Source organism: Protopterus annectens, chromosome 13.part0, assembly GCF_019279795.1.
Source record: "Protopterus annectens isolate FY-2018-M chromosome 13.part0, PAN1.0, whole genome shotgun sequence".
NCBI lineage: Eukaryota > Metazoa > Chordata > Ceratodontiformes > Protopteridae > Protopterus > Protopterus annectens.
The window spans coordinates 806,907,710-806,932,462 of NC_056747.1; the positions used below are offsets into that span (position 1 = coordinate 806,907,710).

Below are 24,753 nucleotides of genomic sequence, written 5' to 3' on the forward strand. Positions count from 1 at the left end.
AGTGAACATTGTGTATAGGAAATAGATTTGACAGTTGAGACATTTCTTTTGGATAAGAGAATTTAACCTCCAACATTTAATTTTTTAACCACCTCTTATCCTTGTATACCTACAATCTTTGGTATACCTAAGGCTTACAAATGTATTTTAAACCCCCCATTTAGACTTATTGTGGCAGCCCAGGGATCCAAAACATACCCATTAGCAGTATTTCTGGATTGTGTACTTAAACCTATTTTGTTATACAAAAAACAAAAAAAACACTTATTAAAGGTTTCTTGAGATTTTTTTTTAGGTAGGCTCACATCAGATCTTTGGGCCAAAAATATGTTTTTTTAACAGTTGATATAGTAGAGTTGTTTACTTGCATAACTAATAAAGAAGGCCCTATTTTATTTCATTAGAATTTGAATTACTGTGATTTTCTCAACTCAGATGACAATTTAATTATAAAGAGCACCTGTTTAGTTTTATACAGTAATTTTATTTATTTCAAAGGAGAAATTTTCAAACAAATTAGAGGGGTTGCTGTGGGAGTGGCTTATACCCCCATTTATACAAATTTGGTGTCACGGGCATGGGAAAATGCATTTGTTTTAATAGTGACCTTTGAAAATATCGCAAATTATATTCATGATTCCATGACAATGTTTTTATTTTATGGTGTGGCCCATTTCACAAAATGCATCAATTGTTTCACTGTTTGAGTAGTACACCTGATTTTTTTTAAATTCACTTATCACTTCAACAGTGAAAGTATCAGTTATTTGGATACAACCTTGTAGCGCTCTGAATCGGGTTTTCTTTCCACTATTTTCTGTTAACCTACTTTCAGTAATCCATAACTACACTGGGTCTACTTCACTTCGTCGAACTGCCTAATCATTGAATACCTCTTTGTCGACCCCTTTTTATTGAAACTACACATCAGCGAGCAGGCTTTTCAGAGAAACTTATCCCAGGGATACCCAGTGGTAAGCCATCATTTGGAGTTTGCACTTTTCCCCACTGTAGTGCAATCTCGGAGTTGGTATATTTAGTTGGGGGGGTGCAGCCCCCCACCTGGGTAGGTTTTAAATTTTACGATTTTTTTCACATTGCTAGGTTGGCCTACCATTGCTTATCCCAGGGGAAGTTTCGCTGAAAAGTCCATTCGCTGAAGTGTAGCTTCGACAAAAAGGGATCGACAAAGAGGTATTCGATGATTAGGTGGTTTGATTAACTGATATAGACCCCTACACTATTTTATTTTCCATACCTTTACTTACCAGAAGAGCTTTGTGAAAAGCCAGTGTGTAAGAGTACCTGCAAAAGAAAAATTACTTATTCAAATGGATAAACTCAAGGGAATGTTTTTAGAAAGGGAATATCCTGTGAATATGTTTGACCATTTTTGATGAAGTTTTATAGTAATGGAAAGATAAATATAAACCACTCCTCAGAGTGGGTTTTGTGCATGATTATAATGTTCATAATTCAGTAGATGACAGAAATTACCCCAATTATGAACAAGCTTTAGTCCTACAATTCAACAGCCAAACTAAGGAAGTCAAGAGCTAAGAGCAATGTAGAAAAGAACTGGACCATTACAAGGGGAAACTTATTTTCACCACTGTAGGTGATAGGCCCAACTTTGTATATAAAATGGCTTTTAATTTTAAAGGTTTATTAGAAAAGCTTCAAGACACTTTTAATAGAGAGCTTTGCAAGAATGAATTTAAGGGGACTACAAAATGTGGATACTGTAAACAATGCTTATACATTTTAGCAGGAGATTGATTGATTTGATTTATTGATTTTTGATTACCAGGAAAGTCCGACTGGGTAGGCCCCATTTTCAGCAGAGGTCCAGGAGGGGAAAGCTCCAAAAATAAGGTAATATTGATGACAATATTAGTGATAAGGTAATATTGGACATTATAGTGAACAAATGTGTTATGTTACAAAAGAGAAGTTGTTCGACCACTGGGGTCATTTCTGTGGCTAAATCTATGGGTTGTTCAGGTTTCTACATTGGTAAAACAGAACACACATAAAATTTATGAGCACTTATATGACATTCAGTAACAAAATACAAACAGTGCTTTGTACAAAAATAATTTAAGTTGTAGAACTTTTGATAAATTTAAGTTTGACATTTTGAAAAAAATCCCGATTAACCTGAGGGGAGGGGGACTGGGAAAACAAAACTTGAGTATAGTGAATTCCTGTGGCTGCTGCGGCTAAACATAGAATCCCTCCCAAACCTGAATGAGCACATTTCTATTACACCATTATTAAAGTTATGATCAGCTAAGCTTTGATAATGGGAAGCCAATTATTTGACCTTTTATAGGACAGAGCAATGGTTTTGTGTTTATACTATTTCTTTTTAATAATAATTTATACACATTTACAAACCATTTTAGTGTGCATAGCATTACATATATTTTTTAAATATTTTTTTTCTGAATATAGTTTTTAAGTTTGTTCATTCATTTTATACGGTATTTACGTGCTCAACAGTAGGACTGAGAAACGTAACTGTGTACATATTTTTAACAATTTATCAATTTGTATAACTGTGTACTTTGGTGATTTTTATAAACACTATGTATTAACTTTGCATCAGGTTCTTCTTGACAAAATGTTTATATAATGTAGGGTACACCAAGGCAGATATCATAATTTAACTAATTTCTATTAGAATTTTCCTTCTTTCACTTCCCATAGATTTGATATTGGATGTGAAGAGTGACACCTTAGCATTTTTAACAAAGTTGTATAACTTGTTATACTGATAAGGGTTTATAAAATTAGTTATTATTAATTTGTTAAGTTATTGAACAGATGTATTTTTTTAAATAGATGTATTTTTCAAATGGATTAGCTTTATGAAATGCATTGAGTTAAATTACAAGGTCATGAATTATTGGTAACAGGTGATTTATTACTTGCCGTCACTTATATATATATATATATATATATATATGAGAACCTATTAGTTCCACGAAAGAACACTTACCTGAAGATGAGATCACCGAGACCACATCACCGACAGAGCAGATCTACGACAATGGTAAGTATAAGTAGTGCGGAACGAGATGTATTCCCGTTTCCGCAATGTGGTGCGATGTCTGGGTTGGAATATTTAAGTAGGGGCGTGGGGGGTGCAGCTCCCCACATGGGGGTGCAGGGGGGCTTGCCCCCCTTCTATATACATGTTTCTTGTGGTTTTATTTTATTGCGGAAACGGGAATATATTCTGTTCCACAGTAGTTATACTTGCCTTTGTCGGTGATATGTTGTCAACGATGTGGTCTCGGTGATCTAGTCTTCAGGTAAGTGTTCTGTCGTGAATCTGATATGGATCTATATATGTGTGTGTGTGTGTGTGTATATATATAAGTAATGTCAAACAAGATTTGTTCTGAAGAAGTCCCTGATAACTAACATCTGGGATGAAAGTGCTAAATTGTTTTACCAGTTATTTGCTGCTAGAGTCTTTCTTGATTTTTAGTGTTTGTTTCTGATTCAGTAAAGAATATGGTTGGTTTACTTTCATTGTTTGGTGGATTTTCACTTACCACATGCAGTTTTGTTTACATAATTAGCTTTGTTCACTTTTGTGTTCCTACAATACTGGGTGTTTATGATGATGATCCCTACCCTCTCAAAATTGTAACTGCTTTTATTCCTTATTATGCTGTTGAGGTTGGGGAGGTTCGTACTCATGAATACGCAGTGGCAGTGAAGAGAGCAGGTGAAGGTAAAAGAAAAAATAAGCAACTCTCCATGCAAACATGGTTATAGAGATTTCCATCCTCATAAATGTTTAAGGGGGTAGGGAATGGTAAAAAAGTAAGTAAAATGATCTGATGTCTATTTCATTATGCATCACAGCTGGGTCTACGTTTCCAACCTTGGATCCGACTTGGCCAATTCTTCCAGCCTTACGATCTAAGCTTCAAACTCCCCCCTCTCCCATAATGCCCCACTTCTTCTCTAACACCCCCCCCCAGATCTTGTTTGCTGCCTTCCATCAGAGATGCAATTCCGCAGCCTCTGACTCAGGTGAGTGTGTTATCTTTTTTTCCTAGCCTATATCAAATTCTACCTTAGTCTCTCTAGTTATATCTTTGCCACATTTAGTTCCTTATTCCTCCTCTCCATTCTTAGCTAATTTCTTTCAAGTTTATCGCTGGCTTTAGAGTAGTTTCCAACCCTCCTTTTCTCTCCAACAGTTCTCCCCTTTATCCTTTTCTTTCTTTTGTAAAAAAAAAAAAAAAAAAAAAATCTCTCCCGTTATTTTTTCCTTTAGAGATTAAGTTGGTGTTAGTGTGTGTCCGTGCTTGTGCGTGTGAGTCCGCTTTCGGTATGTCGAACAAACCTGCAGGTTCTGACAAACCCACCAGTTTCAATATGTGCGCCTCTTGTTGGCGTAAGATTCACCAGCCGGATGCGAACCAGAGGTGCATTTATTGTCTTGGACAAGGACACTTGGAGGTCCAGTGCGACATCTGTGCGGCCTTCAATGCTCGAGCCCTTGCTGATCGGCATAACAAGTTAATTTTAAGAGGACTCTTACCTACCTCTGGAGCTCAGATGCCCATTTCAAAGAAGCGTGCCCCCTGTGCTGCCCCGTGGTCCAGAACTTCTTTGCCAGAGAAGCGCCAAAAATTGTCGGATTCTTCTACATCAGATCCCCGCTTGCCCTCACATCTCTTCGGATTTGAGAAGCTCTTCTGAACTGGTAGAGCCAGCGCCAATCAAGACGTCCTTGTTGTTGGATCCTCAGCCCTTGGATCCATGCAGCCTTTTAGATCCCACACAAGTGGTGTGGATCCAAAGCTCCTTGTCTGTGGAGCAAGCTTCCTTGGATCAGAAACACCCAGATCGGAGATCCCAGAGTCATATTCTCCATCTACATTGGAGCAAATCTCCCTCCCCTGGCTCGTCTGTCCGGACCAGTCTGTCTCCGATGTCCTTCAAGGATGCATCTGCAGTCCTTACAAATGGGTTGTCCTGTCGTCAGGCAGCCCTTCGGTCGGCCGGATTCCAAAGTCTGGGTCTGGCCTCGGCTGGTGTCGCACTTCACCCGACGTCATAGCTGCAGTTCTTCGGGTATAAAGGCATCAGCCGACGCCATTTTCCTCAGTCTTTCTTGCCGCGTGGCGCCCGAAGCAGAAGCTGTTCGCAAGTGCCGGTCGGTCAGAACCAGAGATTACTACTACCGAATACTTCTACTACTACCGAAGACTTCTAAAGCTAAGTACCCGTTGGGGACTCTTTCTTGCCTCAGCCGATGTCAGAAAAAGTGAATAACTGTTTAACTTGTGGGAAACAAATACCTCATAAAGATTTCCACTCTTACTGTTTACCTTGTTTAGGCCCAGACCACGACGTAGCAGCTTGTCTAGCCTGTGCTTCTTTTAACCGACGGACGCTTAGACGTCGGTCGGAATTTGCTGAGGAGTTTTTCGGCTCCGATTTTGCTTACATTATGCCGTCGGATCCTCCGACTACGCAAATATCTAAAAAGCGCAAGGAAAAGGACCGACACTCGCGGTCTGCGGTTTCGGCCAAAACCGCGGTTAAGCCAACCGCGAGTGTCTCGGTTTCAGCTGAAACCGAGCTTGCGGTTCTTCCTTCAGCCGAAAACTTACCTCCTACCGAGGCCTCATCCAACCTGGTGGAATCGGCTTCTGAAATCCCACCTGCTCTTGCAGGTTCCCAGGAATTATCTGATACTATCCCCTTGGATATTTCAACCCCTGCACGTGGAGCTGCTAGGCCACCTGCAACCATGTCGATTAAGGCCTTTGCCAGGGCTAAAGCAGCTAAATCTACTAAATCTGTGCCTGCTAAGACCCCCTCTCACAGGCCTAGCTCTAGTTCACAAATGCTTAGTCTAGCAGAGGATCTCATTTCTTTGATCTGGGGATCCCAACCTCACCCAGACAGGGCCTCTCACCCACCTCCAGAGAAGAGGCCTAGAGCAGAGCCCCCTGAGCCAGTTTCTACAGATGACTCCTCTGATGATTCAGATAATACAAACCCTCCAGAGGGCCCTTTCTCCCCTTATGAAGACTCTGATGCTGAAGAGTCCATTCCTTCTGCCTCTCCGCCTGAGGAATTTTCCTTTGGGGAAACCTTGCATGCTATGAGGGAACAATTTCAGTGGCAGGGCCAGGATTTTTCAGACTCTAGAAAAAGGCTTAGAACCTTTCTGCATTTACCACAGCATAGACCTTTAGCCATCCCTCCAGTTCTCTCTGTTGTGGATGATGCATTTAATGATGCTTGTACTGCTCCTGATTCACTACCTCCGGCCCCTGCTAAGCCCGATAGGTACTACAGGGTCCCGGACACACATTATCATTTGTATAAGGCTCCTTTTGCAGATCCCAAAACTATGTCCCAGGGACCTAAGGCTGTAGCAGCTACCTCTGCCAAAAAACCCCCTCCCCTCTGAAAGGGAATCCAAGTCCTTAGAGAGATGGGGTAAAAAAGTTTACACTTCTGCTACTCTTTCAGCTAGGGCCTTGAACTGTCAATTCTACATGATCCAGTATCAAGAATTTATGTTAGACCAGTTAACTAAAAAGCTGTCCTCGGATGAACCATTAGACAAAAAAATCTGTTCAGGAAATGGTACATAACATTCAGCAGGTCAGTAATCATTCCTTAAAATGCGGCTATGATGCACTGGAGGCTTCCTTTAGATCAGCCATGACTGGCACAGTGATCAGAAGACATGCATGGTTAAAAGAGCAGGCCTTACCAGACCATGTCAAATCAAAGCTACTAGATGCTCCCATGGACAAGATCAATTTGTTTGGCTCTCCTGCACAACAGGTGCTGTAGATGATGGAAGAAAAGGCAAAATCTGTCCAGACAGTGAAAGATTTCTTACAGGTCCAACCTCCAAGGTTTAGCAGGAATTGGCCCTCCAAGAATTGGTCCTTTCCAGACACCTCCAGAGCTCAGAGAGGCAGGAATAGGCGCTCAAGAGGCAGAGGTCAATCCAGAGGTGCCTACAGGGGACGCCAGTGGCAGGCTAACAACCAGCGAGGTACAGCCACAGATACAGCCACCACCACTACTACAGGACAATCACAGTGACTTGGCTCTGGCACCGCCTACCAGGGAACAACTAGAAGCACCGTTAGGCGGGAAGCTAGCCTTATTTTCAGTAAACTGGCATTACATCACAGGAGACAAGTGGATTTTGCAGACAATAGACCAAGGTTACAGGTTTCACTTCCATACTCTACCAAGGAAGAGAGGAATGCCAAACCTACCTCCAAATCAAAAGGCAGAAGCTCTAAAACAAATGGCATTCCTAACAGTAGAAAAACAGGAGCAACTCCCTCTCTACTTCTTGGCATTAACAAAGCAGAACCAGCTAACAGCAAGAAAAGTCCTGCAAGCCTTGGGTTTCATGGCATCCTGCATAATATTGGTTCCACATGCCAGACTGCATATGAGAAAGTTACAGTGGTACCTAAGGAATTTATGGTCTCAGCACAAGCACAGCCTAGAAACCCAAATTCCAATAATCCCATGCCTGAAACAAGAATTCCAATGGTGGGCTCAGGCCTGTCAATCAAACAAAGGACTGCCCTTCCACAGCACTCAACCAAGCCAGACCATCACAACGGACGCCTCAGACCTCGGTTGGGGGGCGCACATGCTGGACAAGTGCATACAAGGCTTATGGACTCAAGACCAGCTGCACCTACACATAAATCAAAAGGAAATGCTGGCAGTAAAACTGGCAATTCAGACATTCAGACCATTTCTCCGACAAGGTCAACTGTTGATAAGGACAGACAATACCACAGTTATGTGGTACATCAACAAACAGGGAGGCACACATTCGTACCCTCTATGCCGGATGGCAATGGACCTCTGGAATGTGGCCCTGAGCTTCAACATTCAGTTACAAGCAATTTTTGTGCCAGGAAAAGAAAACATTCTAGCAGACATGCTAAGCAGAACTACCACGGATGCCCACGAATGGATGCTGCATCCGGACATCTTCAAAACCATTACAAGAAAGTGGGGACTACCAGAAATAGACTTATTTGCATCCCCACGCAATCACCAACTGAAGAAATTCTGCACAAGGACGTACCACCCACTTGCTTGGAAAGTGGACTTCCCTATCTTTCAGTTGGAAAAACCTGACAGCATATGCATTCCCACCACTTCCTTTGATGCACAAGGTGCTATTGAAAATCAAAGAGGACCGTCCAAGGATCATCCTGATAGCTCCAGACTGGCCAAGGCAACATTGGTACCCATTACTGAGGAGCATGTCTCGGGAGCAAATATGGACTCTACCTCTAGTTCCCTTACTGTTAACACAGAACAACTACAACACCCTGCATCCAAACCTGAAAACACTGCAGCTGTCTGCCTGGAACATTGCATAAGACCAAATAACCCAAATTTATCCCAAAGGGTTAAAGACATTATCTTGGAGGCTCGCAGACCCTCAACAAGAAAAAATTATTCAGCAAAATGGAAAAGATATCACATTTGGAGTACTGCAAAGGGAGAAAATGTGTCACTGGTAAACATAGCCAACATCCTGGAATACTTGGCAGAGCTCTTCCACAACGGCCTGTCCTATTCTTCCATTAAGATTCATGCATCAGCTGTTTCAGCAGAATACAACTTGGATCCTCCAGTCTTCTCACATCCTCTGCTCAGGCAGTTTCTGAGAGGAATTAAAAATGTAAAACCACCTAGGAAACCACCATTGCCAGCATGGGACTTGAACTTTGTGCTAGAAAAGTTGACACTCCCTCCTTTCGAACCAGCAGCAACAGCAGACTTACAATACTTATCATGGAAAACTGCTTTCCTGCTTGCAATCACTTCAGCAAGAAGGGTATCTGAGCTACAGGCATTAATGGCAGTACAGCCCTTCCTGATCTTCCATCAAGATAGAGTGTCCATGAGAACAAATCCTACTTTTATGCCAAAGGTGGTCTCCAGGGTATCTTTAAATCAAGCTATCCATCTACCTACATTCTTCCCCAACCCACAGAACAGGGGAGAAAGACTGTTGCATACCTTGGATGTACATAGACAACTACGCTACTACCTGGACAGGACCAAGGGCAATAGAAAAACTGACCAGCTACTGGTAGCATATGCAACAGGAATGGAAGGAAAAGCAATTTCAAAACAGACAATCTCTAAGTGGATAGGAAATTGCATTAGATTTTGTTACTCCTACCATGGGAAGAAAACTCCAGAAAACATCAGACCTCACTCTACAAGGGCAACAGCCACTACCACAGCTTTTCTACGAGGAGTGGCTACCAAAGACATTTTAGAGGCTGCTACTTGGAGCTCCATGCATACATTTGCCAAGCATTATAATTTACCTTTATACTCCAGATCCCGAGCAGGTTTTGCCACTGCTGTTTTGCACGGGATCTTAACTACACCATAATATTATTTCTCCTCCTCCCCCAGTTTGGCTATGGTATTCTACCCATTTGTAAGGACTGCAGATGCATCCTTGAAAGACATAGTACAGTTTTGTACCTACCATAAATGTAGATGTCCGATAGGCATGCATCTGCAGTCAGGATTACCCACCCTCCTTCCCCTCTGTGGTACTCCTAGGGTATTTGCCCATCTTGTAGCTAGCTGGGGGAATCTATTATGGTGTATTTGTTTGTATATATGTACATACATGCTTATTTTTTGTTTGCTCTCTACTATTTGGAACCATTTGCATTATCCAAATTTAGCATTCCTAGAGGGCACCTGGCATGTGGGGCAAGAAACACTGAGGAAAATGGCGTCGGCTGATGCCTTTATACCCGAAGAACTGCACTATGACGTCGGGTGAAGTGCGACACCAGCCGAGGCCAGACCCAGACTTTGGAATCCGGCCAACCGAAGGGCTGCCTGACGACAGGACAACCCATTTGTAAGGACTGCAGATGCATGCCTATCGGACATCTACATTTATGGTAGGTACAGAACTGTACTTTCAGGTCCATACACTCTTCTGCTTCCTGGAGATCCTCTTCTCTGTCCCACTCAGACATGGACAGGATGATGTGTGTTTCCTCAAAGCCCATGCAGGATCAGTAAGAACTCCAACCCTGATCCTTCAACCTCCTCCACTGATCCACCCCTTGGCTTCGGAATTTCAGGATCTGGTGTTCCTGAGTGGGCCATCGTCGTAGCATGGAATCTGCCTTTCTTAGACTCCAGCAGTGTCCCAGACTAGCTTGGCTGCGATACCCTCAGTTTAGAGCAGGTCCCGGACCAGAGACGTCAGTACTGACTCCTCAGGGTTGGTGTCAGCTCCAGCCTTTTAAGAGCCATCCCTCCCCCTGGGGGCCTCGGCCCTTGACATTTTGGGCTTGATGCCTACTGGTGGCGTCTAATCCAGGGTGGCTTCATCCTATTTCTCCTTTAGTAGCTCCAGCTCTTAGAGTGTGGGGGTGGGGCAGGCCTCCCTGGCTTCATCTGCCTTCCAGATAGCAGAGATGGCTTTCTCCAAACCACGAGATGCAGCCCCTCTTCCCCCAGGTAATACCCAATCCCTTCCTGATCAGAGCTTTGCTCCCATCCATCCCGTCAATAGTCATTCCCTCCAGGAGAGCCTCCAGACCTACCCTCAAGAAGAGGTCCACTTTTCTTCTGATTCCTCTCCTGAGTATCCCATAAGGGATGTTCATTGAAAGAGACTGTGCAAGAGGAAGCACCCAGACTCCCCTTTGGAGTCACTGACAGAGGACACTGACTTCGATGAGGGGGAAGGGTCCCCTAATCTCGACCCGATGATGTCTTCCTCTGTGATATCTTGGAAATACTGAAGCAAAAGGGTGGTTATTCATCCCACCCCCCTTCCTCTGAGGAATCAGTGTTCCTGGAGGTCTTCAGGAAGTGCTCATCTATGTCCTGGGTGGACGAACTCATTGACCTTATCGTCTGCCGGGCTTGGAAGGAGCCAGACACCATGGAGCCCATCCCTAAATGCAATGGTAAATACCTTAGTCCCCCCAGTGACCATCCATTCTGAAATAAAGTGTTCCAGCTGATGCCATTTTGGTGTCTGCAGACACTAAGAAGGAGCTAGCTGAGCAGAGCTCCTCTGTTCATCTCCCAAATAACATGTCTTGTGCTTTGGACAAACATGGGAAGTGCTTCTGTGCTTCAGCTCCTTTTACACTGAGAGCATTAAATTACTTTGCACACTTTATGCACCTCCCAAGAGACTTGATTAAGGAAATCACAAACTCTTTCACACAGTCTTTGTTGGAGGACCTGAAGAAGGTATCTCTGCAACTGACCACTATGTCCTCCATCACTAATTCCTTGATGAGGTTAATTTCCCATGCTGAGGAAGGAGCCTGCTGGTTCAGGCATAGCCTGTAGGAGACATGCCTGGATAAGGCTATGCGGGGTTGTGGACCCCTTTAAGGCATCATTCATTAATGCCCCCTTTGACAGTTCCTCCTTGTTTGGGACATCAGTTAACGAAAGTCTTTCCCGTAGTGAACAGGAAGGTAAGACCTCATCTGCCGTAGGAATCAAGTTTTCTTCCCCCAAACGGACCTTCTTCAGGAACCAGTGGAGTGGGAAGAAGATGTGTTCCATAAGTCTCAAGGGTCTTTCTCGGATTCACAGGATGAATCCTCTTCTAGAGGCAGAGGGAGAGAGGATTTAATGGTTGATAAAATCAGGACTTTAGAGAACCCTTCTCCGACAGGCCCTGTTAGTGCTTCTGAGGGCACTGCACAGCTGTCCTATTTTGGAGCTAGTCGGAGGCAGACTATCGTTACACCCAGATGCCTGGACAAACATAACAAATGACTGCTGGGTGTTGAATATAATTTCCAGAGGTTACTATATTCCCTTTTCCCTACATCCTCCCAATTTTGGGAGATATCTCCCCAATGTGCCACCCAGTCAAAGGGAGAAGGCCTTTCTAGAGATTCAGAAACTTCTAGAAAAGAGTCATCCAGGAGGTCCCAACCAAACATCAAGGATGCAGAACTTATGCCTCTTTTTGGTGCCAAAGAAAACAGGGGACCTTCGACTAATCTTGGACTTGAGCAGTCTAAATTTATCTGTAAAGAAGTTGAAGTTCCGCATGGTTATGGTGCAGTCCATTCTGCTGCTTCTATGCAAGGACGGTTGTATGTACTCTATAGATCTCCAGGACGTGTACTATAATATCAAAATAGGCACTCCAGGAGATATTTGCGCTTCTGGCTGAGATCCAGTCATTACCAATTCAAAGCATTGCCCTTTGGTCTCACCACTGCCCCCGGGTGTTCACCAAATGCATGGCAGTGGTTGCAGCCCACCTCCATCTGCAAGGATTCCAGGTGCTTCCATCCTTAGACGATTGGCTCCTGATGGCACCTACAAGGCATCAGCTACTTCGAGCCATTCAGGTTATGGTACAACTTTTCAGTTGCCTGGGAATCGCAATGAATCTGGTTAGTCAAAGATGTCTCCCGTACAGGACATACAATTCATATGAATGCAATTGAACATAATACATAGATAGCTGCCTTACCTCTGCAGAGGAATAGATGTTAGAGACAGCAGGTTCAACTGTTACTAGATACCCCTACCCCATCAGCTCAGCTTGTCCTCATGGCCCTAGGGTCCATGTCAGCTGCCTTTCTTCTGGTCCCTCTAACCAGATGTTCTTCTTGTTTCACTGTTGCAGTCATTACATTTGGGTAATCTGCTGGCAGGTTGCCCTCAGTCGGGCCTGATTAACAAAGTCTTGGGTCCTGTGTCGGTTGCTGTCCCTTCTTCCATGATGTCAGGTCATCAGGGGTATAAAACATGCAGTCGATGCCATTTTCATTAGTCTTTCTTGCCACGCGGTGCCCGAAGCAGAAGCAGTTCGCAAGTGCCGGTCGGCCGACTCCTGAAATTTTCATTTTCGAGTTTCAAAACCGAAGTCTTCAACCTAAAGCTAAGTACCCCATTGGGGAAACTTTTTCTTGCTCCTTACCGATGTCAGTAAAAGTTAATAATTGTATTACTTGTGGGAAGCAAATACCTCATAAGGATTTTCATTTGTACTGTATTCCTTGCCTAGTTCCTGACCACAATGTGCTTTGTTGTCGGTTTTGTGCTAAATTTAATCAACGCACTATTAAGCGTCGGTATATTTTTGCTTCAAAATATTTTGGCTCAAGATTTAACTATCCAGAAATGTCGTCGGTTAGCAGTCCGACTACTGGAATACAAAAAAAACACAAAGAAAAAGACAGAGACAGACCGTCAAGGTCCAAAACCGACGACAAAGCTTCTCCTAAGCCAGTCGCCGGTTTGCAAGTACTCAGTGAGGCACTTTCCCAGCCCCTGATACCCGCTACTTTTGATTCGCAGGCCTCTACTGAGACCCATTCGGAGTCCAGTATGCCGTGAGATACTTTAAGTATTGAATCCGCGGATGTCTCTACCTTAGATGGGTCCGGAGCCGCTGAGCAAGCACTGGCTACTGAGGGTGTTTTCAGGCCTAAAGATTTGTATATTAAACTGATGCCATCTTCAAAACCTAGGCCAAAATCAACTTCTATGTCTAAAAAACCGACGCTTGGGCCACGTGCACAGGCCCCTATGCCTAAAAAACAAATGATCAAATTGGCTGAGGATTTAATTACCTTGATCAGGGGTTCCCATCCCCCTCCTGCTAAGAGGCCTAGGCAAGGCACTGACTATGAATCATCAGATCAGGTTTCTATTTCTTCTGATTCCTCTTCTGATCAGGAATTATCTATTCCACCTTATGAGGACTCTGATGCAGAAGATTCCATCCCTTCTGCTTCTCCTCCTGAAGACTTTTCTTTTGGAGAAACTTTGCATACCTTAAGGGAACACTTTCACTGGGAGAGTCAGGATTTCTCAGAATCTAAAAAGAGGCTTAGGGATTTCCTTCTTCTTCCTCAGCATAGGCCTTTGGCTATACCTCCTGTTCTAGACATTGTTGATGATATTTTCTCAGAATCCAGCATGGCTCCTGATTCCCTGCCTCCGGCTCCTAGTAAGCCAGACAGATATTACAGGGTTCCTGACTCCCACAAATTCCTCTTTAAAAACCCTACTGCTGACCCTGAAACCATTTCTCAGGGTCCCAAGGGAGTTAAGGCTTCTGCTGCTAAAAATACTACCCCTTCTGATAGAGACTCCAGGGCACTGGATAGATGGGGTAAGAAGGTTTGCAACCTTGGCAATCAGGGTTTTAAACTGTCAATTTCATATGCTTAAATATCAGCAGCATGTCATGGGCTTACTTAAACAGAAAATGATGTTGATCTCTGACTGTGTGGAAAGTAAAGAGTTGCAGGATTTATTGCATTCAGCTGAACAAGTTGGGAAGCATACTTTGCAATGTGGTTTTGATTCCTTGGAGGCCTCGTGCAGGGCCGCTGTAACTAGATCTGTGATAAGAAGGCATGCTTGGCTGGCTTAAGGAGCAAAATCTGCCTGATCATGTTAAAGCAAAATTGTTGGATGCTCCTTTACAACAGGACAGTCTATTTGGTAATAAGGCAGAAGAAGTTTTGAAAAAGATGGAAGATAAAGCTAAATCTATGCAAACTGTAAAAGATTTCCTACAAGTGCAGCCACCCAGGTTCAGTAGGCACTGGCCTACTAAGAATTGATCCTTTCCAGTACCCACCAGAGCTGCTCAGGTCGAACCCAGACACTCCAAAGGCTCCAGGTTTCAGCCACAAGGAACTTGTAGAACAAAACAATGGGGTGCCTCCACCTCCAAATCTGGAAGTAACAAGGCACCTTCCTACAGTAAACAGTCTCAATGACTTTCCTCTGCAATCACCAAGCACTTAACTTTTGGCCGCCCCTTTGGGGGGGAAACTGACACTTCATGCAAGAAATTGGCAACTAATTACCCAGGACAAGTGGGTTTTAAATATAGTATCCCAAGGATACAGATTTCATTTCCACACGTTGCCAATCCCAAATGGATGGCCATATCTTCCTCCAAATCAGTGGGCAGAGGCCCAGAAACAAGTTATGTCCCTCATGAATATGAGGGCTATTCAACCAGTACCAGAAAAGGAAAAGGGGCAAGGTTTTTATTCAAGACTTTTCCTGGTACCCAGAAAAGACACATCATGGCGTCCAATTCTGGACTTATCCATTCTAAATACATTTCTGGACATTCCAAAATTCAGGATGCTGACTATACAACAGTTACTGCCTATGCTAGGCAAGGATGCCTGGCTGGTAACTCTAGACTTCAAAGCAGGCTATTTGCATTACCAGTTCTCTGCACTGCCCTTTGGCTTATCTGCTGAGCCCAGGGTCTCCACAAAGTGCCTGGCACCAGTAATTGCATTTTGCAGACAAAGAAACATTCAAATTTATCCTTACCTGGACAATTGTCTAATTCAGGCAGAAAACAAAGACACTCTTCTAAAACATCTGGTGTTTGTAAAAGGGCTTCTAACTTGTCCAGGGTACACCATAAATGAAAAGAAATTACAACTGGTACCGTCTCAAATAATTACATTCCTGGGTGCAAGCTTGAATACAACTGCCCAGATGACTTACCTTACGCAAGAAAAACAAATTCAATTAATGACTTACTTCAAACAAGTGGCCACAAAAACCCAGCTATCTGCAAGAAAAATTCTGCAGGCCTTGGGGTTCATGGTTTCCTGCATTCTAATAATACCATATGCAAGACTGCATATGAGGAAGCTTCAGTGGTACCTAAAAAGCTTATGGAGTCAACATTGTCACAGCCTGGAAACAATGATTCCTATCATTCCTTGCCTGCAGCAAGAGTTCCTGTGGTGGGCAGAGGCCTGTCACCAAAACAAGAGATCGTCATTCATTCCACCCCCTGCCACCCAAACCCTGACTACAGACACATCAGATTATGCTTGGGGGGCACATCTGGCAGGAGATGCATTCAGGGCCAATGGAGCCCAAATCAAATGCACCTATGTATCAATCAGAAAGAGGTGCTAGCTGTACACAATGCTCTGACAGCCTTCAATGACTATCTTCATCCAGGACAACTACTGATAAAGACAGACAGCACCACAGTCATGTGGTACATAAACAAGCAGGGGGGTACCCATTCCTACCCCCTTTGCAGACTAGCCATGGCTTTGTGGAACACGTTTTTGATTTATCAAATACATCTACAAACTCCATTCCTGCCAGGAAAGCAAAATACTCTGGCAGACGAACTAAGCAGAAATCTTATGGACCCACACAAATGGAAACTGGATCCACAAATCTTCAGCATGTTGACACACAAATGGGGGAGCCCAGACATAGATCTTTTTGCCTCACCCCAAAACTGTCAGTTGGACAAATTCTGCACAAGAATTCATAACAAAAAAAGCTTGGAAAGTGGATGCTCTATCCTTCAGCTGGAAAAAACGATCAGTCTATGCCTTTCCCTCTCTGCCTCTCCTCTCCAAGGTCTTACTAAAAGTCAGAGAAGAAAAAACAAAAATTATTCTGATTGCTCCAGACTGGCCTTGCCAACACTGGTACCCGCTCCTACGCATTATGTCACACCTTCCTCCATGGTAAATGCCTCAGACACCTTATCTACTGTCTCAGCAGAATTATCAAATTCTGTACACTCAGCTCCAAACTCTGAATCTTGCAGCATGGCTAATCAACTAATTTCACCAGTTACATCTCTCAGCAAAGCTGTGATGGATGTCATTTTGGAGGCTAGAAGGCCTAGTACTAGAAAATCTTATCCTGATAAATGGGAAAGATTCTGTGCCTGGAACCAAGCACAAGGAATAAGCACAGCAATGCCCAATATTCCTCAGATTTTGCAATATTTAACTGAGATGCTTCACAAGGGCCTATCTTTCTCTTCCATAAAAATCCATGCCTCTGCCATTTCAGCTCATTACAATACAGAGCTTCCCCTCTTTTCTCATCCTCTGCTAAAGCAGTATGTCAGAGGGGCCAAAAATTTAAGACCTCCCAGGAGAGCACCAACTCCTGCATGGGACCTCAGTTTTGTATTGGAAAAGCTCACCCTGCCACCTTTTGAGCCAGCTGCTACTGCAGGCATAAAATTTCTCTCTTGGAAGACAGCTTTTCTTTTAGCAGTCACTTCAACTAGAAGGATTTCAGAACTACAGGCTCTTATGGCAGTGGAGCCTTTTATTATCTTTTACCCAGACGGGATGGCGCTTAGGACCAATCCATCCTTTATGCTTAAAGTGGTGTCTAGTGTGGCTCTTAATCAGACCATTCATCTGCCAACTTTTTTCCCAAATCACAGAATAAGGGTGAGCGGATTGTGCATTCATTGGATGTACACAGACAACTAAGATTCTACTTAAACAGGACAAAATCTGAGCAATTACTGGTGGCATTTGCTGCAGGGGCAGAGGGAAAGGCTATTTCAAAGCAGACTATTTCAAAATGGATAACCCATTGTATTTGTTTCTGCTACATGCACCATGGTAAACCTATTCCCAAGGGGATTAGATCCCATTCCACCAGGGCTGCATCTACTTCTGCAGGTCTTTCTCAGAGGGGTTCCTACCAGAGACATTCTAGAAGCTGCTACCTGGAGCTCAGTTCATTCGTTCACCAAACATTACCATTTACCTCTCTTCTGTAAATCCAGAGCAGGTTTTTCCCACTGCTGTCCTGCAGGGCCTTATAGCTGCTCCTAATGCGGTATAATTCCATCCTCCCAACCATAGCTTTGGGATTCTACCCAAATGTAATGACTGCAACAGTGAAACATGAAGAACATAGTACAGTTGTGTACACTTACCATAAATGTAGATGTTCGAGTGTATTCACTGTTGCAGTCCTGGTTACCCACCCACCAGCCCCGTTTTTTTTTTATTTTACTATACCTCTTCTTTCTTTTACTGTGCTCAAAAGCTTTCTTGGTGTATTTGCTTTTATTTGGAGGTATATTTGTTGTGTTCTAAATTACATGCATATATATTTATATATATTTATATTTTGCTCCCCATTTGGGGGGGCACCTGACATCTGGGGCAAGAAAAACTGATTAAAATGGCATTGGCTGCATGTTTTATACCCCTGACGACCTGATATCATGGAAGAAGGGACAGCAACCGACGCAGGACCCAAGACTTTGTTAGTCAGGCAGACTGAGAGCAACCTGCCAGCAGATTACCCAAATGTAATGACTGCAACAGTGAATACACTCGAACATCTACATTTATGGTAAGTGTACACAACTGTACTTTCTTCATGCGAGTTCTCTGGTGGATCCAGCGGTTCAATGATCTATTCTGTACCATCCATTGTCAACCCCAGTTAGGCTAACTCTGATTTGCCGCCATCATTTGCAGTGGTGAATGCTTACAGACAACCTCCATCTCAGCAGACCCTTTACCACTTCTCCACTTATAACCACAGTGACCACGGACTGTTCCCTGTTGGGATGGGGGTGGAGGGCATTTTCAAGGAAGGATGGTCCAATGCACATGATCCATGACAGAGACCAAATTGCACATAAATGTCCTAGAGATGAAGGCAGTTCTTCTGACATTGCAAGCCTTTCAAGACTGCCTTCCTCTGGGAACAATTGCAGTTCTTACAGACAATATGTCGGTCGTTTGGTACATCAGCAGGCGGGGGGAACCTGATCATACCTGTTGTGCAGGGAAGCCATGAGGGTCTGGGAATGGGAGATCTCTTCAGACCAATTTCTCATTGCAATGCACATTCCAGGAGAGTCCAACATTCTGGCGGACAGGCTGTGCAGATCAATCTTAAGTCCACATGAGTGGTCCCTGAATCAATAAGTAGCAAATCAAATATTCAGCTTTTGGGGCCAACCTTGCTGCGACCTCTTTGCCTCTCCCCTGAACAACTGCAGCAAATACTTCACTCTGATCCCCATGGGGGAGTCACCCAGGGACGCTGTAGTACACAAATGGCCTCGGGTTTCCTTTATGGTTATCCTCCGATTTCCCTGATTCCTCAAGTCTTGTAGAAAGCCAGCAGGTTGATGACCAATCTAATCCTCATTGCCCCCTTCTGGCCTAGTCAGGTATGGTTTACCCTTCCTGCGTTCTCACAGCAAGTATCCCTCATGGATACTGGATCCCAGGCAGGATCTAATTTTCCATCCGTTAGAACATCAGGTTCCCAATCTTCGATCCCTGAGACTAACCGCTTGGTTTCTCCACTTCCAGTGATTCTATGAAAGTCCAGGCTGGCCTCCCCGGTTTGAGAAATTATACTTGCCTCTCAGAAGTCTTCACCAAGTGAGTATATCATAGTAAATGGAAGAGATTTTCCATTTGAGAGTCTGAGCGGAATATTGATCCTTTTTCTGCTTCTGGTTTGGATATTCATATGTTTCTCAGTTCACTTTTTCAGCATGGAGCTAGTTTTTCCACTATAAAATTACAACTAGCAGCTATTAATAATTTTCATGTATAGGAAGGTACCAGTCTTTCATCTTCCCTCTCCACTTCAAGGTTATGCAGGGTCTTCATGAGAGGAGTCTTTCATGTCAGACCTCCAATAATAGATTCGTCCCCTCCTTGGGATCTCAGTCTTGTGCTTCAAGGTCTTGCTCAGAGACCCTTTGAACCTGCTAGCTCATGTGATGTAAAATTCTTATCTTAGAAGATTGCCTTTCTAGTGGCCATTACTTCAGCAAGGAGAATGTCGGAATTGCAAGCTTCATCTTCCCAGCCATTTTACATTTCCTTCTTCAGAGATAGTCTCCCTCAGAACGAATCCTTCCTTTATATCGAAGGTTGCCACAGAGACAAATATGAAACCAGACCATTCACTTGCCTGTATTATTTCTAGAAACAGCATCCTTTGGCTTAGCAGTGCTCAGGTATATCCTTCCTTGAGGGCCCCCCAGGGTTTACGTAGCTGGGGACTCTGTCCCAATGGTGATGCATAATGCATAATGAAATGGGCGTCGGATTGGAAGTTATTTACTTACCATAACTTGGCATCTGTGTTGTCCAGTTTTATTATGCATTACATCCCACCCTCCTTTCCCCATCCTAAATCAACTGAGAGTGATAGATAGGATATGGAAGCCCACAGGTTCCCAGTTTAAGTTTAGTACGGTCACTTTCTTTTCTTTTTTCCAGTAGTACAAATCTAAATCACTTTTGAGAGGGCAGAAACTCGATTTGAGGGGTTAGAGAAGAAGTGGGGCATTATGGGAGAAGGAGCAGTTCGAGGCTCGGATTGTAAGGCTGAAAGAAATATCTGAGTCAGATCTTGGGTCAAATCCATTGACCCAGTGGTGATGCATAATGAAATTGGACAACACAGATGCAAAGTTATGGTAAGTACATAACTTCTGTTTTATAACACTGGCAATCTTTACTGCAGCCCCATACTCCCCACCCTTCTTGCAGCTGTCAATAATAGCATGGTTTTTGTACAGTTTGTGCTTTTATAAGTGAGCATTTAATAAGAACTACTCTATATGAAAGCATGTTTACGTTTTGTAGTTTTTTCAAAGCTGGTAGCAGTTAAAGAGCTAATCTTGTTTTTTAGTTTAACTTTTATGACTGTCCTATCTCATTAGTCACCTTGCCATCCTTTCCTGCCTCCCATAGCTTATGCCTTTATTTTCATGAGCAGGGTTCATTTTGATCTTTATCCTTTGGAGGCACTTTTTGCTTTTCCTTCTCTTCCTGCTGAGCAGGACTTTTTGAAGAGGGTGTTGGTACAATACAAACTCATCAGCTTGCACTTAAACAGAGAATGCTACTATTTCTAGCCCTTTCCTCTGCAGAGTTTAACCATTTCACTTTTAAGTTAATCTGTCTAAAGCCATGTAGTACCAGAGAGTAAAGCTGGGTATTCAACAGTTGTATATATGTTTGCAGTTAAGCAGTGTATTATTTTTCCCACTGTGACTTCATGACTAGAGTTTATCTTTGTATATACTTGAAAGCAAATTTTGTTTATTTTTTCTTTTATTTGTCTTTCTGATAACAGCCCCATCAAGTACATGCCTGGAGATAGCTGGTTAAGAAGTACTGGAGTTGGCGCAGCAGGTGTTCAGTCATCTACAGACTATACAATGGAAGTAGGTGAACAAATGGACGTAACAATGTGTGGCGAGGCTTCTGCACCACTCCCTATCAGGCAGCCTGCAGGCATGAACTCTCTCCCTTTCAAAAAGCAGGTGTTTCCCTTGATGTCAAAACGACCAGATCATTTACGTATGAACCTATGATATTCAGAAATGCATGTACAAAACTCTACATGCTTGTCTGTGATATTCTGTCAGCAACAGGTGGAGAGAAAACACTAGCAACAGAAAGAAAAGTGACTAGTTGCAGGCCCTTATGAAGAATGTGCTAAGAAACCATTAAGCTTAGATGAATGATTTATTTCTGAAAATGAAATTCTTTTGTCTCTAAAAGGGACACTTCAGAAGAATAATGGGCCAAGGTGATAAACCTGGAGCTCCTTCTGTGCCAACTCCGCAGTCCTTACTTTGGCAGCCTGGTGTTTACCACTTATTTAATCCCACTTACATGGCTAAATTTAACAGTATTACTATGGGCTGTAATTAGCCCTTAAGCATCCCTAAGTATCCAGACTGCTAGTTGGCATTGCCTGCACATTGGAAATATGACTGAAACCAGAAGATTTGAAAGACAGCTGGTACTCTCTCATTAACTGTCACATGTCCTGGGACATAACAAAAGAGGTGGACAGTATCTTCACATTTCTGTGACCAGTGGTAGCAACTGGAACATTTAACTGAGCCTTTTATTTTCTACTTTAATGATGATATTGCAATGAAAAATGTGTCTTATAGTATGGAAGTAATGACCTGAAGACGTCTGTGTATTCAATAATTGAGTAGACTTGACTTTCCAAACCTTTTATATCAGGATTGATTTTTCCCAGTTAAATGAAGGTTTGGTTTAGCAGTCCATTTACTAAAAAGGGCTCTTAAATGTGTGATTGAGTTGAATAATTTTGCGCTGTTGTGGCAGGTGTGAAAACTGAATTAACAAGTATGTGTCTGATCTCAGATTGATCTGGTATAATACATAAAAAGTAACAAATTTACTTCCTCATCTGAAAATGTACACTAAAAGCATCATGGAACTGAAATCTGAAAAAATAGTGGGAATTTCATTGGATTATGCTGAATCTTTTGGCAGAGAGCCCACATTGCAGGTTCAGGAAAGTCAACAGACCTACTTGGGCAGCATTTTTTTTTTTACCTTTAGGTAGAGAATAGGCCTTGTTAAGTCTGTACTAAAACAAAGTAAATGGTAAGATTTACGACTACTGTGAACAGTGCTTTAAATTTTGAAGAGCCTTCATTGCTGCCACATGAAGGCAGTAATCTTCCTATGCAAGTATAGAAGCAGCATATAAATCCTGTTTCTCGTGTATGTGTGTGTGTATATATGTGTGTGTGTGTGTGTGTGTGTGTGTGTGTGTGTGTGTATATATATATATATATATATATATATATGTGTGTGTGTGTGTGTATGTATATATATATATATATATATATATATATATATATATATGTGTGTATGTATGTGTGTGTGTGTGTGTGTGTATATAGCTGCAACATTGCCTTTTGAGCAGGTTTTGCCTATACAGATGTCTGTGCCAGCAGCTGCCTGAAGTTATTATGGTCTTTTAATAAAACCGCAGGGGATTCAGTTCTTTACTGATCAAATTATAAGAATCTAAGCCGTTTTTTTTTTTCCAGTGTCTTCCCATGTTGGGACAAGAGGAAATGGCTGGTTTTGCAATACCTTTTGATTCTGTAGAAAATTGGAATGATGTGGACCTATTTAACTCTTGTTTACCCTGTACAAATCAACCTGCAGATGAAAGCATTGCAAAATAAAAAGCAAGCTATCTCACAGATTCTGTCGCCTTAATCAGCCCATTTTCCTAAAAGGAGATAAAGAGGTTCATAGTTACCAAACTTTAAAATGCAGAATGTATAGATGATCCACAAGCAGTCTTGATTATTGTATATTTGATTTGAGTTCTTTGTTTTTCTGAATATGTAAATATACTTCTGTTGTGACTTGGATATTTAGATGCACGTGTATGTATAATCATTACTTACAGCATTTCACAGCACATTTTATTTAAAACAATAGTTTGCCACAGTTTATCTAAATTTTAAAACACGGGATTAAAGCCATAGTTTAAGGATGAAAAAAATCAACTGGCATCTGAATGTTACCATGGACTTGCATGCCTTAACTGTTTTTATGTTCATTATTCTATCATGTCCTAAGCTGTGGTGCTGCTTTGAAATTGAGATGTTTAAGCCATTATGAACCGGAGAAGCATACCACTATGTGTCACCAGCACTAATTTAGTTAGATTAATTTATAACTGTTAACATAGTCCTTTAATCTTACTTAGTGAGGGGTGCCTGTAACTTGGGATATGAATTTCAGCTGATCTGGCTATTGTTTTTCATTTTTCTCATAAGAAGAAACACTGCTTTTCAGTCAGTCATTACTGAAATTATTCTCCAATTATTTGTTCTGTAGTGTGTTCATGATGCTTTGCTTTACACATCTGTCCTGGTGTCCACTGGTTCTGTTTTCTTCCAAAGTATTCTGTGGTCGTCTTGCATACCATCACCATTCTGTGTGTGACCTTATATGGAGTTCAAGTAGGCCTAAATGCATCCTAAGATGCCATGCTTTTTTTGTTTACTCTAAAAGTGGCATCGTACTACTTACATGCATCATACTGCTAACATTCCTAATAAGCACTAATCTTTACCATTTGACATTGTAGAGTTGCAGGATCTTCATCAGTGTTTTTTGTTAAATTGATAATCTCAAGACATAGATTTCTTAGGCTGTAGAGAAATGTGTTTAGTTACATAATGGTATTGCTGGAAAATGCAGATGTCTTTGAAGCCCTCTATGCTTCTGTGCTGGTTTCAACATTTGTACTTGTGTACTGTCAGCCCTTTGCCTAACTTCCTCATGCTGTCTTCCATCTGTTTGTTCCTTTGTGCATGTCTTGTGAGCATTTATATTTTTGTGTTTTGTTAACATGCTTCTTCCCACTGAGCCAAAGACTTAATTATGGGTGAGAAAAGTACTACATTAGAAATGTATAGATAGTTTAGAGTAGCTAGGCATTCAAATCAGCGTTGTCTTTCAGAGATGAGAGAGGAGTGGAGCAGTCACCAGAAAAAAAATGGAATTTAAGAATATGAGACTTAATCAAGGCTGGAGCCAAAATATTAGGAATAGTCCCCACACTCTAGTGCTGAAAAACATTTGCACTAATCATCATGTTCAGTCACTAACCACTTCTATCTCCACCTTTGGTTATAGTTATTTTGTTTCTCAGGCTTTAGTGCTTTTTTCTCTGATAAGCTAGCAAATTACAAAAGCAAGCTGCAAAGAGTTCACATTCCATAATCCTCACTTTGATTCCATCATCATCTGTCTGCATTGTTGTTTTAGTGTGAATAACTCTTAGCTGTCCAACTCAGCTTTTATTTATAGTACTTTATCATGTTGTAGTTCACAAAACACAGATCAAACAAGCGTCATCAACAAACAGCAGTCTAAAATTAAACATAAATTATTCATGTCTCTGTTCTTCTAGTCTTAATGTTCAGTTGCCCGTTTTCTGTTTTGTATTTTTTTGTCTGTGCACAGTCAAAATCCTGTGTAATGACTTGACTATCATACCCAATGTCCTGTGTTGTTCAGATACATACTTAGTTCCTTCTCCATCTTCTTTGTACTG

At 42.3% G+C, this 24,753-nt stretch overlaps 1 protein-coding gene across 1 annotated transcript in view; it reads left to right on the plus strand.

The window, feature by feature from the left end:
- The window catches only part of RPS6KB1 (ribosomal protein S6 kinase B1), a 1,830,003-nt gene extending 1,807,554 nt beyond the window's left edge, over window positions 1–22,449 (plus strand). The window contains exon 14 of the mRNA XM_044054533.1: window positions 20,974–22,449. Coding sequence (XP_043910468.1) covers window positions 20,974–21,214 — 241 coding nt within the window. The 3' untranslated portion in view covers window positions 21,215–22,449. The remainder of the gene's footprint in view (window positions 1–20,973) is intronic.
- The last annotated feature ends 2,304 nt before the right edge of the window (window positions 22,450–24,753 follow it).